Source organism: Mastigoproctus giganteus, chromosome 8 (genome assembly GCF_048544385.1).
Source record: "Mastigoproctus giganteus isolate SK-2022 chromosome 8, ASM4854438v1, whole genome shotgun sequence".
Lineage (NCBI taxonomy): Eukaryota > Metazoa > Arthropoda > Arachnida > Uropygi > Thelyphonidae > Mastigoproctus > Mastigoproctus giganteus.
Window position 1 is genome coordinate 73,597,120 of NC_143582.1, and position 15,087 is coordinate 73,612,206.

General features: G+C 36.4%; 1 protein-coding gene across 1 annotated transcript in view; it reads right to left on the bottom strand.

Moving 5' to 3' along the window:
- Nucleotides 1-352: 352 nt before the first annotated feature.
- The window catches only part of LOC150081631 (UPAR/Ly6 domain-containing protein qvr-like), a 28,403-nt gene continuing 13,668 nt past the window's right edge, over nucleotides 353-15,087 (bottom strand). The window contains exons 2-4 of the mRNA XM_090379495.1: nucleotides 13,857-13,904; nucleotides 5,512-5,658; nucleotides 353-1,809 (exon numbers count right to left, since the gene is read on the bottom strand). Of these exons, the coding sequence (XP_090235621.1) occupies nucleotides 1,589-1,809; nucleotides 5,512-5,658; nucleotides 13,857-13,904 (416 nt within the window). The 3' untranslated portion in view covers nucleotides 353-1,588. The remainder of the gene's footprint in view (nucleotides 1,810-5,511; nucleotides 5,659-13,856; nucleotides 13,905-15,087) is intronic.

Consider the following 15,087-nt stretch of genomic DNA (forward strand, 5'->3'; position numbering starts at 1 on the left):
TAAACTTTACCGTCTTCTTCTTCTTCTTCATAAATAATATATAATTATTTTCGCTCAGTCTTTTTACACACAAATATTTTCAACAACTACTGATACGCTAATGAAATAAAATAAAATCGAAGAAAATAATTTCTGCATAAAAGTCTCTATCTGAATGGATACACTGTTTACTCTTTATATTCCATTTTGCTGTGTACATTATTAACATAAAAAATTATGGTCCAGTAATACTGTTAAAACTCGATTTTGTAAAATATTTACGAAACAGGTACAGATCAACAAGCGCACAGTTGAGCACAGAGTAACCACTAGATAAACTATAAATGTTTATTATACATATTAAACTGTCTTGCTATAATCTATAATTATCTAGTATTGTCAGATGTATGTATCACGAATAATATTTAACCTCGATTTAACGACATCAATTCAACAGACTTGGGAAATAACGAATAGCTTTCTTTTAAGTGGGAGTTTCCACTACCACTGCAGGACAAGGCAAAATTTAGAGCTCTTCTATTCCACACAACTGGTAAGTGCAGTAAAATACATTATAACATTCAATGCTTCTATTTCACGGTGGATCACTTTTTCTTATCGTTCTAGCAGCTCCGAGGAATATGAGCATTTCTTTCGAGTTTAGAGGGTAATTGGATTTAGCAGATAGGCTTTAACCCAATGGAGTCCGTTAAATCGAGGTTTTTACTGTATTTCTTAAGATGGATTGCAAACTTTGGAATGGAAATTAAAAAAAAAAAAAAACTATTATATTATTGATATGCCTTTGAAGTTATCTTCAGTCAAACAGAATTACTTTAAAGAAAATATCAATGAACATGTTCTTACAAAAAAAAAAACTATAATTCAGTGTGAGTTGTGTGTGCGCGCGCACTAGTTAAACACGAAAACAAATTTCTGCATAGATGTCCATACGTTAAGCAAATTTGTACTTCTGCATAAATATACAAGTTCTACAGCGTTATGTAACAGTAGTCCCTTGATAATACTACGACATTCACTTCATCATTTAAACTCTTATGCGCATTTGTATACCCGCCTCATCTAATATGTTCATCCGGAGAGTGGTAAAGAGTCTAGTGATCAAAGCTAGATAGCACAGTTTCCTCCTGTAAGTCGATTATGCATTATAGTTATTATTTAATTGAACTCGATGTTTACTAGCGCCTAAACGAAGATTCTACTCTCACTCTAAAATTAAACTGTGGACTATCTTTTGAAGAAGGTTTCGTGTTAGTCCATTCTTCATCACTAATAACCCTGGAGTGGAAATCTTCAGACCATTTCAGTCATTTTTTTTTTATAACTAATGCCTATTAAACAACATAGAGCAAAATGCACCATCGGAGAATGCCTGCTCTATTTTCAAGAAAGAATTAACATATATATGATATCTATATGTTTATAATACTAATGATACCGCTTCTTTGTGAAGAAAACGTTGTGCATAGCTACTAACTAGTTTAAAGAATATAATATACACAAGCTCTTTTTTCTTTCGATCTGTAGCCTTCTCTTTGACCACAAGATAATATACACAGCTTTTCGTTATATAGGAGGAATGATTTGCCTAATATCCATTAGACAGCAACAAGGAAAGCAAGGCACCCAGAACAACTGCAGCTACCATGCTGACACTGAAGCTGGATATATAGGGGGCGCTGTTGCAAGCATCGCTCTCACAGAAGCACATAAGACCCTTTCCTTCAGACTCCAACATACACACATGGTCCACGAGAAAGAGGTTAATTTGTAGATTGGAAGTGCATGTACGTTTAACAGATTCTTCAGCTAAATAAGAGAAAATGTAAATTCAATGTCACAATACAAACAATATTTGCATAAGGAATTTCGGAAGTATGAAATAAGCTTACGAAAAGTAACAAAAAATCATCAGCAGAGACATATCTACAAGCTCTTGCTGAATATAATATACCATCCCATTCCACACTAAATATTAATACTACGAATTTCTGAATTTTTTTTTAAATGTTTGTGTCCTGTAAATTATGTGAAAAATACCAGTTTCCCGGAGAAAATACCATATAAACTTAAGCTTAATTTCCGCATCTTTAATTCTTTAAAAGAATGGTTTTAGCACAATATCTGCCTCTCACATTTCAATTTTTCAGCACTAATTAAAATTCCGCGCGTCATTGACGGGATTCGAACCCTGAATTTTCCACCCAGCGTGGAGAAGTAACAAAAAGTAACAGTGCTTATATGCACTATGTTACAAACGAGTGGAATTAAGGGAGAGTGAGCAGCAAATTTCAAGCAAAGGTGTGCAACTTGTTCACTGTCTGTATTATTAGTAGTAGTATTATAATAGTTAATGATGCAGAGAAGTGGATTTTTTCCTGCAGTTGCCAAAACAGAAAAAAAAAGGAAGAAAGAAAAAAATCTCAGTAAATCATACCTTCACCGTCGCCAAAAAAATAGCTATCTAATTCAGCTTTGAACTTGACCAAATTCTCCGCCTCGACCACCATGGCAGGCAGTTTATTCCAATGATCTATACACGCTGCCGGAAGATGAACTTGATGAGATCTTGCCCTCTGTTACTTCTCAAAATTTGATACATGTGACTCGTGAAAATATATTTCCTTCGTTCATTTTACTGACTCACTTCAAGGCCTTATATACCAGGAGATTTCTTAGTTTCCAAGTTTTGTCGTCTGTACTTGCTAAGCCATTCTTCATATAGACACCAAAACTTTCCAATCAACTGCCCTTCTTTGAACCCTTTCTCGAATCTTTACGTCTTTCTTCAATGTGGCCTTTAGACCTGAACATAATATTAGAAATGCGGTTTCAACATCGTCTTATATAAAGTGACAATTACATCCTTTTTCTACTTGCGGGAGTACTTTCTCCGTCTCCTATATATATTGCAGACAAGACACCATGTGCCTTCATATCAGCTTATTTCATGTCTGATTGAATTGGATTTCTGTTTCCAGGTGAAAAACCTTACGTTTAAAAGCCTTAAAATTCAGTTGCGATTCTCACACAATTTGTTCAACTGATCTATGTCATTTCGAAGCAAAATAGCCTGATTCTGGTCGTTAACCATCCTTCCTACCTTTAAATAACCAGCAAACTTTTACAACTTCCCCTGCACCCCTCATCAATGTCATTAATTAAGATCAGAAACAAAAGTGATCCTAATACAGATCTCTAAGGGGCTGTACTGGTCCACACTGAGGAACGTCCATTTATGACTGCTGTACTTTCTCTGCATCCAATTTTTAGCCAGCCGTTGGTCCCACCAAGGATCTTACCAGCAATCTTAATCTGCTTCAATTTATACGAGTATAATAGCCTTTCAAGGGAAGCGATATCAAAAGCTTTACTGAAATAAAGGTTGTCATAGTTGAATACAAAACAAATTAATAAGAGATAGATTTATTCCTTTCTTCCAGAAATAAACTATTCACATACTTTTTATATCACGATAAATAATTTTAATAAACGAGCATCACGTTACAAATTCTTTACTAGGTCCTTGTTCACACGCATAATGAGTCAAAACATGGGTTACAAATTGGACTTTCTCTAATTGCTGTCGTCATATCGTAGGAGATGGGTCCAATCTCTAGTGTTCTCACGTTTCCCATCACACCCCCCGCCATGCTCCATTAGCCCTTAATTAATTTTACTTTGAAAACTCGTTCCACAGTTCCCCTATATTTCTCACTTTGTTTGCGTTTGAAACCACCTGGCTAAATTTTTAACGTTAAAAAAAAAAAAAAAAGCTTCCTTTATTTTTCGTTTTTTCAAAGTTTCTTCCCACCTCTCCTCCTATTACCCCAAAAGTCTTTATCGCTATATGCATTCCAACACATGTTCTGCAAGTTCTGATTCTTTAGTGTTTCCTTTGACTACGTGTTTATTGTCTTTATCTATGAGAGTTTGAAATTTTCTTCTGGTCTCGCCTACGTATACTTTTCCACATTACACGTATTATTGTATATCATATGCCTTCTATCACGTTTTAGTGTCAGATCTTTAAACCAGCTTTCCTCCCCCATTTATTAATCGGCTTAAGGATCATTTCAAGCCTGTGTGTACTTTTTACAGCTTCTTTTTGTTTTTTCACCAATATCTTTTATGTACTTGTAATCCATTTTGCATGATGTCTATGATTTTGTTCATTGAATTACTTGGATAAACGTTATCTAATAATAATCCTTTAACAGTGCTAATTTCCCCAGCGAATTTTAATTTTCAAACAACTATTTAATAACGTTTTATTAATATCTGTTTTAATTTTGTGCGGTGATTAAAGTTTATGTATCGGTCTGAATCCATCGGCTTGCTGTACACCTGTATTTCTCTTTAGTCACTGCAGCGTCCAAGAAAGGCAAACTATTATGGGCCTCCATCTCAAGCTTAATGGTATGATGAATGGTGTTTAGATATTCTAAGAATTTATGTAATTCTCCCTGTCCATATTCCCAAATTATGAAAACGTCATCCACGACACGGGAGGTCTTAAAGTGGCCGGCCGGATGGCTGTCCCCTCAAAGTTCTCCTTTAATAACCGCGATAACCGACAATAACGGGTTCCACATGCTGAAGCCTGACTTTTGTATGTATATTTTATCCGAACTTAAAATAATTTGGTTCTAAAGGTAATGCTGATGAGATATATAAGGATTCTATTATCTTATTGGTTTGTGGCACTCTTAGTTCCAAACTGGGGGTTTTTGCTTTCTATGATATTAATAGATTGATCTACAGGAATGTTAGTAAACATGCTAGTAATATTGAGACTTGCTCTATATATAATACGTATATCAAATGGGGACATTTTGTTTAAATTTTTTATGCGTGGTAACATAGACGAGACCGGAAGAAAATTTCAAATGCATAGACAAACCACAACAAACACTAAAGAATCAGAATTGGCAAAACAAGTGTTAGAATGCATTCAGGCATATAGTGCTTCGAATTTTACAACTGAGAAGGGAAAAAGAATAAATAAAAAAAAAGCTTTTTTTTTTTACATAAAAATTTAGCCAGGTGGCTTTAAAAGGGGAGCACAAGAACTGCACAATGGACTTTTCAACAGTAAAATTAATAGAGTCTAATGGAGATGCCGGGTTTGGCTATGAGAATACTAGACACTGGATTGGAGACAACTCCTACGATATAACTTCAGCAGAAGAGAAAGGCCAATTTATAATCCTTGTTCTTCTAACGCATTATGTATGTGAAAGGGATCCGGTAAAGGATTTGTAACGTAATGTTCATTTATTAAAATTATCTATCGTGGTGTACAAGTGTGTGAACAGTTTATTTTATAGATGGATAACACCAGCAAAGAAAAAAGTCTCATTTAAATACATGATTAAAGCCAAAATATCCCTTCCCTTCCCTCGTTGTCACAGTGGTAAGCTTTACCGTGGACTATGCAGTAGTCTCATATTTCTATTTTCAGATTGTGGTAATTCTAAAGACAAGAAAGAGAAAACTGTGAAAACATACCTGTTCCTCGGTTCATAACAATTTTTACACAACATCCTTCACACCGCTTTAGAGGCGGAAGATCCTGAGGGTGAACAGTAACATTGAAAGGATCTCGACATCGATGGTCAGACCACGTATCGCACTCGTAACACCAGATTCGGGAAACTGTAAAACAAAATAAAAATAAATAAATAAATTAAAAAAATATATATATATACATAAGTTGGCAATTTATAATTTCATTATACGTATACATACACTACATATATATTCAAGTAAAATTGCAATTTGCACCTAATTAACAAAGCCAGAATTGGTGAGATTTTCCTGAACATGACTTGTAAACACAGCCTTATGTAAAACGGAAACAATTTTTTCCCCTTTTATCTAGCTCTCATAACACGTGTTTTTCCCCTTTTATCTAGCTCTCATAACACGTGTTTCCATTCAACAGAATAAATTTTAACAGAGAAGGGCAATGATGCATGACAAAGGAAACTTCTTAAGTACTGTACTGTACATTACAGAATCACAGGTTTTCCCTGAGTCTTGTGCCGCAACCAAATATATTCTAGTCGTTTTATAAACAAACACATGCTAGGGTATATTTGTGTTTCATCAGCGTGTAAACTCATCCAGTGATGGGGTTGTCAGTGGTATTTATAGGCACTAGTGAGCAGAGTGAGCTAGACAGAAAGGAAAGTAGGTTATTAGCACACAACCACTTACTCAGATTACAGGAACTGATCGCTGATGGATTTCACACTGTCCTTTTACTGGGGAAAAAAAACTGAGATAAAACAATCAGTGGTATCTATAACAATTAGTGACCTTCATACTATCTCAAGGAAATCGAAACTGTAAAAAGTTCTATTTGTTTTTAGGGAGAGAAAAAAAAATTACAAATAACGTACACCTTAAAATAAATCAGTTTCGTTGTACTACAAACTTGATAAGGGAGAAGCACAAGGAGCCTAAAATTGATTCAAAACGTTTGCAATAATTATTGAAAGACAGCTTTAGAAGGCTTCACAATAGAATGATGAACTTGACGGAAATCTTCCCGCTTGCCACGTGATAGCAAGCATGCCTAGGGCTTCCGGCGCCTGGAGTAATAGATAATGTATTTCACATTAAGCTCAGCTTACGTTACGGACCTGGCTATATAGCCAGGTCCGTAACGTAAGCAGGGCAAACAAAACAATTTTTCTTATACGTAGCCTAATGCTACCTTTTGTCATACTTGAAACCGCCCTGGAGCTTTTATATTTAAGACGAAACCATATTCTTTTTCTTAACCTTTTTATTGGATAGTATGGCTTAAAAAACCAACATGGGAAGCACGGACTTAATTTCACAATAGGTAACGGTGTCAGGCAGGGCTGTAATGTATTTTGTTACCTGACCTTTTTAATCTTTATGCCGAAGATATCATGCGTGAAGCTTTGGAAGATTTAGAGAGTGGCATCAAAATTGAAGGACTGAAGATAAACAACCTTCGTTATGCAGATGATACGGAGCTAATTTGCAATTCTAAAGATAATCTTAAAGACATTCCGAGGAGAGTATGTCAAGCAAGTAAGAAAAAAGGATTGTTTCTGAATGCGTGTAAACCTAAAATTATGGCGAGTGGTGATAATCTCGGTTCCAGTAAAGTGATGGTTAATGGGCTAGATATCGAAGAAGTTGATGCATCTGATTACTTAGGGCCAAGAATAAATAAAAATAGTGACTGCTCAAACGATGTAAAGAGATGACAGGCAATTGCTAAAACGTTGTTCACTGATCAGACAAAATTATGGAGAGATAAAGATCTGTTCCTAAAGAAGAAACTGAGAATCATTGATTCGTTAATTTTTCCAGTTGCTACTTATGGATGTGAATGATGGAATATGAAAAGAATTGACAGGAAGAAAATTGAAGCATTTGAAATGTGGTGTTACAGGAGAATACTGCGTATTTCCTACTTGGATCGAAGAACAAATGAGTGGGTATTGAATAAAACTGACAGCCCTAAAATTCTTCTTCATAGCATCAAAAAAAGAAAACTCAAGTGTTTTGGTCATATAGTAAGAAGGGAAACTTTCTGTTGAAGAACATAATGGAAGGAAAAATCGAGGGGAAGAAGTGCAGAGGAAGACCTGCAACTAGGTGGAAGGATGGGATCAGTGAACTTCTGGGCATGACAATTTGCGATGCCGCTCGTAGAGCACACGATCGATGAAGTTGGAGGAATTTGTTGGTGGCCACAACAGCTCCTCAGGGAGCTATGTGACTGGATGAAGAAGAAGATGTCTAAAAAAGACGCAGAAGTGAAAAGAGCGACCCTAATTTCGATAAACTTACTATTCATAGTATTATAATTCTCAGGTTGGTGCAAAATTATTATTGCTTATCAATATTGTCAACTACGGAGGGTGTCTGCAATGATTGGAGGCTACTGTCAATATTTCTATTTTTAGTATATTATTCTAGCCAAGGGTATAAGAAATGTTCGATGCTACAACAATTTGCCAACGGAATTTATATTGAAATTTCTATTCCATAATTACATATGCATGCAGCTTTCAATTACTGTATAGTATTTCACAACAAAACTGATTCAAAATATTCAATGATTCAATAAGCTCCTATCAAGTTTTTTTAAAATATTAAATTACTATTTTAAAAAAGAATTATAAAAACAAAAGCCTAAACTGAAAACTGAATGATCGATTGATTTTATTTTTCAAAGTCCCCTCCCCCGTCATTTGACACAGACACAGCGCTATCTGCAAGGTCACAAATTTGTGGTGAAATTGCTCATGAGAAAAACCATACATTAACTCTCATATTCAAATTTATCTAGCCTTCTACAACGTTGTGTTCATTTTTTAAATTCAAGAAATTTAGAAACCATCCAGCCAGTTTTCACCAGTTTGAAGTTTAAAAATGTCACAAAGTTATCACTTCGTTTTTGTATTGTATTTTGCTTTATTTTATTACTATTGTTATTATTTATTATTATTATTATTTTTTTTTTTTTTTTCACTTCGATCAGTGGACGTAACAAAATGTACTTATTTTGTCATGAAGCCTTTTCAGGTTCTGGCTTTCATAAGTTAATACAAATTTGTACAAAGAGGAGTTAGAGAGTATTATAAACAATATTCTCATAAACTGGATTTTAATTTTATTCCAATAGAAATTGCCGATCTCTTTCAGATAATAGCATATTATATAATCATGGAGGTGCAATTATCAAAAGAAGTTTCAATAGGAATTGTCCGTTATCACATCCATTTCCTTCCTTTGCTAGTTCAATGTACATTGACAAGTGGGATGTCAGGAAGGGAAGCATGCAAAGAGGAATGCATACAACATGTTACCTCCGTACGCAGCAGTTCGTGCAAATTCGAATTTAGATTTTCCGGATATTTTAAGTTTAAAATGTATTTCCACGCTTCAAATTTGTGAATAGATGAGTTAGACATCATTAAAGATGCAGCCTCAATGGCATTACATTACATTAAAGAAATTTGCAAATAACTAAAGGAAACGTCTGATCCTTTTCTGATTTTTAAATGACAGTACATGAGGGAAATCCCCCCCCCCCACTCCATTTGGAAAGGGGACTACTTCGAAGGAAATGTCATTAAATACAAAGTAAGTGAAACCTTTTTTTTTTTTTCTTCTTATTGTTGCAGTCCAGAATATTTTGGATAGCACCTGGTATAAGCTTACGGCTTACATATCCTTTTGACTGTTTAAATCATAAACAACAACAACAAAATGAGGCAAAAGCTTTTTTTTTTTTTTAATGAAACTACATTGTTTTGAGATTATATATGTATGGCACGCTAAATGTGCTTGCTAAAAACTGACAAATGTATGCACACTATTCGAAACTATTTTTTTATATTTCTAAATATTTTCTTAAGGAAGTCTGACTGAAGGTAGTTGTTATATCCGGTGTTACTGATGGTCGATAACTCTCTGACTATTTTACAGGTGTTCAGGATTCGACTTTCTGGAGTTCCTTGCAGGTGTTCTGAATATCATGACCTCGTCTCTTTTCACTTCAGCTGCTCTGGGTTGTATTTCTCCTTGCTCTTCCTCCTCTGGTTCCATGTTGTCCATATTCTTTGCTTTTGTAGTTGATCGCTCAAGTCCTGCTTGATTTTTTCCAAGATTGCAGGAACTATCAGGTGTCGATGGTCCTTCTCTGGTCCGCTGTTCGCTGTTGGTGACCTGAATATCCGGGAATCGTTCCAGCCAATTGTTATGTGGTTTCGTCCTGTACACTGCCATGTCTGTTCCTAGTTTCGTTATTTCGTAATATGCTCGCATGATGAACGTGTTCATTTTGATGATCCGCTTCATGCGTTGGCTTCCTCTTCCCTCCTGGGTGATCAGTAGCGCAGGAAGCACTTCCAGTTAGTTGGGCTGGATGGTCTTGCCCTTCAGTTGTGACATTATAGCCTTAGTTTCTAATGCGCTAAAAAAAAATCCAAATCCTTTAGTTTTGGTAACCATACGGGAGACAGCACCACTTGCTCCATTGTCGTCTGCGAGAGACGGTCTCCAACTTTTCGAACAGACCTCTCTGCCTAAGGCCTGAGTGCGAGTGATTTTATCCTGCGCTACACTCGATGCAGTATGATTATTATTTCTTTTCGATATCATCATCCATCTATGGAAGTGGATCTGTTTAGCTTCGGCTTACGTCCAGTGGTAGTGGTAGTTCTTGTGAGGGACGCCAGACGGCGCCACTATCTACAGCACCGTTACTTCTTTCTTGGAGAAGTTGGTCCGCTGAAGCGACTTTTGCGATATCTTTTTTTAATAATAATAATATTATTATTATTTATTACTATCGCAATTAATATTATGCCGATATTGCGACGTATATATTATGTCTGTAAAATGATCGATTTGTCTGTTTATTTGGATGAAAAACTCGAGTTTCCGGGGGGAACCATGCTACCCTCTTCTAGACCGACTAACTCAGCCACCTTGTGAAAAAGGTCCATAAAAATTCCTCCATCACTGACAGGATTCGGAGAGCACGGTGATTATATCAACTGTATTACCCGCGAAGGCTCATGTACAAGAGGGTAATACAAAAAAATTATACATAAGCATACATAACCTGTTTTTATATGCATACATATATTTAAAATACACATTTTACATAGTAAACTTATCATTTTACAATTTATAGAGCAATTTTCACACAGAACTTGATAATTGGATATGCTTTAAATTTATTCTTTTAATATGTTAAAAACATACATATTCATCATATAAGTTCATTAGGCAACGGTTGGTTTAGAATTGTAAATTAGCATAGGTTTCTTCAAACACCATCTTTCTGTAACCTCAATCTTTGCATATCCTTTGAAGATCAATGTCTATGCCACTGACAAATCTGAGTGTGTTAGCTGGGAGCATGTTACCCAAACAGCTGAGCTAATCAAACAAGGGCATATTTGGGCTCTTTGTTGGTCTGTAATTCTTCTGTTGGTCTGAGGTTGCTTGATGAGTCTATAGATGTCCGGAGCGTCAAGTCTCTCATTATAAGCTTGGCAAGGTGAAGATGTTCTGTTCTTCGTGGTGTTGCGTTCGTGCGTGTGTGTGTGTGTGTGTGTGGGTTATGGGGGTTTAATGGCGCATAAGCTGCTGGGGCTATAGTGCGCCTTTCAGTTTGTTTCCAAGCGTACGAGTAAGGCTGACTTGGGAGATGGCGAGGGGATTTCCAGCTATTTGATTCCAGCTTAATATCCAGTACTCCAGTCCGATGTACTGTTTCTGAGGCATAAAGAGCAACTGGGGATGATGGATATACAGGGTGATTCACTACCAGTGCGACAAACTTGCAGGAGGTGTAGGGGGCACAAAGACGAATCGGAATGACATAGCATTTCAGGGTCCGAAATGCCTTCGTTATGCGGTAGAGGACGTTGAACGGGAGGTCGCGTGAACAGCAATCCCGCTGGAAGTCAGCATTTGCGAACCGGTTCCCGAGGCAGTAGGATGGACGAGTATTCAAACGTTGAACTGGCCGACATTCACCTCGCGTATGGAGCTGCGGACTGTAACGGGCGCGCCGCTCTGCGCTTGTACCAGGAACGTTTCACGCACAGGCGTGCTCCTCATCATACGATTTTCGCACGTGTGCACAGAAGGTTACGTGAGACTGGTTGTTTCACGAGAGGTACCATGAATCGAGAGTGAACGACGAGGACGCCAGACAATGAGGAGAATGTCCTACGTCTTGTAGAAGGCAATCCGAGTACGAGTACTCGAGCGATAGGCCAACGATTGGGTATTTCCCAATCCACTGTATGGAGGATACTGTCAACAAACCAAATGAGTTCATACCATCTGCAACGCGTTCAATCATTGGAGCCTGCGGATTATCCACTCCGGAGGACTTTTGCTACTTGGTTTCTTCAACAGAAACGGTTCGCAAATGCTGACTTCCAGCGGGATCGCTGTTCACGCGACCTCCCGTTCAACATCCTCTACCGCATGACGAAGGCATTTCGGACCCTGCAATGCTATGTGATTCCGATTCGTCTTTGTGCCCCCTACACCTGCAAGTTTGTCGCACTGGTAGTGAATCACTTTGTATATTTTGTGACTAGTTTTATATTACGAAATCCAACCAGTTCCTTTCGAGTACTAAGAGTCCGAGGCATGCAGGTTTTTTTTTTTTTTTTTTTTTTCAATTATATTTCCACAAACAGCAGAAATACAGCCTTATTACAAGCAAAATACGAATAAAATTTATATACATAACATTAATTAAAAAATTCCACCGTAATGTCGTTAATATGCAAAAAGAATGTGCAAAACGCTTTTAAAAATATACTTACGACAAGCTGGCCGGCACTTATAGCACGATGCTGACTCAATTCCTCTTCCTGTTCTTCACACAAAGATAAGCATCACTCAGTCGATTCATTTATCAAAACGCTCAAGTGCTAAACGATTGCGTACAGTATTTTTTTTTTTTTTTTGGCGATTTGTGAGAATTTTTGATTTTTTTTTTTTTTTTCATCCTTAGAAATTGATAAAAGTATCGGTGCCCAAGTGATACTGTTCTAAAGAAACGCAGCATAAAATCCATTATATCAGAAGCGAAGAAAAAAATGATAACACTTAATAAGAGTGGGCTGTCGAAATAATTATAATAGTGATAACATAATGTGCATGCATTATTATATATTATAGATGAATTCTGATGCTACATTCATATTATACGGTTTATCATCAGGCCCATACGAGGTCCCAAGCAGGACCCAGTACCTACAGTTCTTATCTTTCACGAACTTGTGTAAATCAGCGCCTACAGTTGAAATGACGGAGTATCTCTCGCGATAGAAACTGCTCAGAGAGGGGGACACGTAGAGGATACAGGAGATAGGGTCGATCGTAACCCATGTACTGGGCGATGGTTATTCCCGATAGCATTGGACTTGTCTCCTTTCAGCTGAAATGGGAGGCAGCCTCGTGAGGCTCACAGCAGTTGCCATCTCTTTAGGTTTTTTTTGCAATTTTTATTTTGTCTCCTTACGTTTCAATAGTGAAAAAAAATTTCCTTTCATTACTTAAAGAAACACCTTTACCTTCAACGCACAACAGTGTTCAGTCGTCCATTTCAGATACATACAGTCGAGGGGTTACTTAGTAAAATATGGCCCTGCTTAAGTTTGTATATTTATGCAATTTTGTGCGTCCAAATAACACCGAAATCAATACCATAACAAATTCTATTCTTGCGTCAGAAAATCTAAAAATAAACGAAATCAAAATTTGCAATATTTTAGCATCGACAGCAAAAAAGTGTCAAGCGGGCCAGAAAATAAATGAAATTTAATAATCAAACTGGCAAGATCGGGGCAGGGCACACATTAGTTCCATATACGAGTTACATGATGAAACCAATATATTCCTCATGAGCACATTTCTTACAATAAACACAAATCCAAAATTCAGAACAATGTTGTTGCTGATATGGTTCTGAATTTTGAATATGTTCTAACCATTTTCGATTTTTCTGTGGCACTAGGTCCTGGCTGTTGCGCCTGATGTATTGAAGAATGAAATTAGTAATTAGGCTTCCTGATCTTATCTGAACCTGTTCTTATATATCAAGCAAATATAGAATATTAGTGAATCAGAAGCTATGAGGTAAATTAGTTTACCTCATAGTTTCTGATGCTACCACATTCGCTTTTTTATAACTATGAGCTCAGAAGAAAGATAGGAATATGTCTAAATAAAAACGAACATAAGAAAAGCTTAAGTTAGCATCTTACAACTTACCAACTGAATTTAAAAGTAATAACAGTGTACCGGATACGTATTCTACTTACACATACACTCCTCTTCTGTCTTGCATGTTGAACCTAACAGCAGCAAAGCTGGAAGCGAAAAATATCAATTAAGATTCTGTCCGAATGCATAATTCCTAATATTACAATTACATTACTTCAGAGTTATTAATACATAAAGAGTGAGGTAAGAGAAATATTGATATTTTTGGCGTTTCATTTGCCGTACAAAAATAACAAACATATCTTACAAGGACAAATTTGTAGAATATTTGATTAGGAACCTACAAATTTGTAGGTTCCTAATCAAAATAAACTAATGATTTCTCACTCGTAAGTGAGACAAATATAACAAACGACAAAACAAATATAAATTCTCAAGAATAAAAAAATAATAAAAAAATGGATGTCATAAAGTTCATCATGTATTTTATTTTATTTATTTATTTTTTTTTTTGGCTAATGCAAAAAGGATCCGCTTTGTCTGCATCATTTGGCCTTATTAATACTAAAGGAAGTTTTCTTTATTATTTTTTCAAAGACTCTCGCTCTCATTAAAATGAGGAACTACTATGGTCAATAAAAACAAGATCAGTCATAAAATAAATATTATGGAGCATAAAATGGTGACATCCTTTTGATAAATGCCTCTGTTTAGCTTCTCCCACAAATCTAAAGTGCTCTATACGGTGGATGAGGTTTGACTGCAGTTTACAAGGCTGCATATAAACGTCGTTTCACGTTCCATTCATGAATTTTCTGTGATGATAGTGGACAATATTAATAAGATTTTCATCCGTCCATCGAGCAGGAATATTAAGGAATACAGTATTAGTAAATATAACACCTTGTTTATTTACGGAGAGAGGGGGGGGGGAGAGAGCATGGTTGCAAACTTGTGGCGAAATATTAACGAAGAATAGCAGGTGTAAGAGAATGGAATAAGCTAATAATATACTCTCAATGCTCACTGAATTATGACTACCCCGTCATAATTCAGTGATCATTGAGATGATTCAGCGATGGACTAAGCCTCATAGCTAACAGTATAAAAAGCCGAACAGTTTCGTACGCTAGAGCAGTGGTAATTTGCATCTGGTTGTGCAAATCAAAGTAATTAAGTAGCAGTTATGGGACGTAGTAAAGATATCACAGTTTCAAAGGGGCGTGATTGTGAGAGCTCGTGCTCCGGGTGCTTCCATATCAGAAACGGCATGTCTTGTCGGTTGCTTACGGCGCACTGTGGTTAAGGTGTACAAAGAATGGTGTTGAA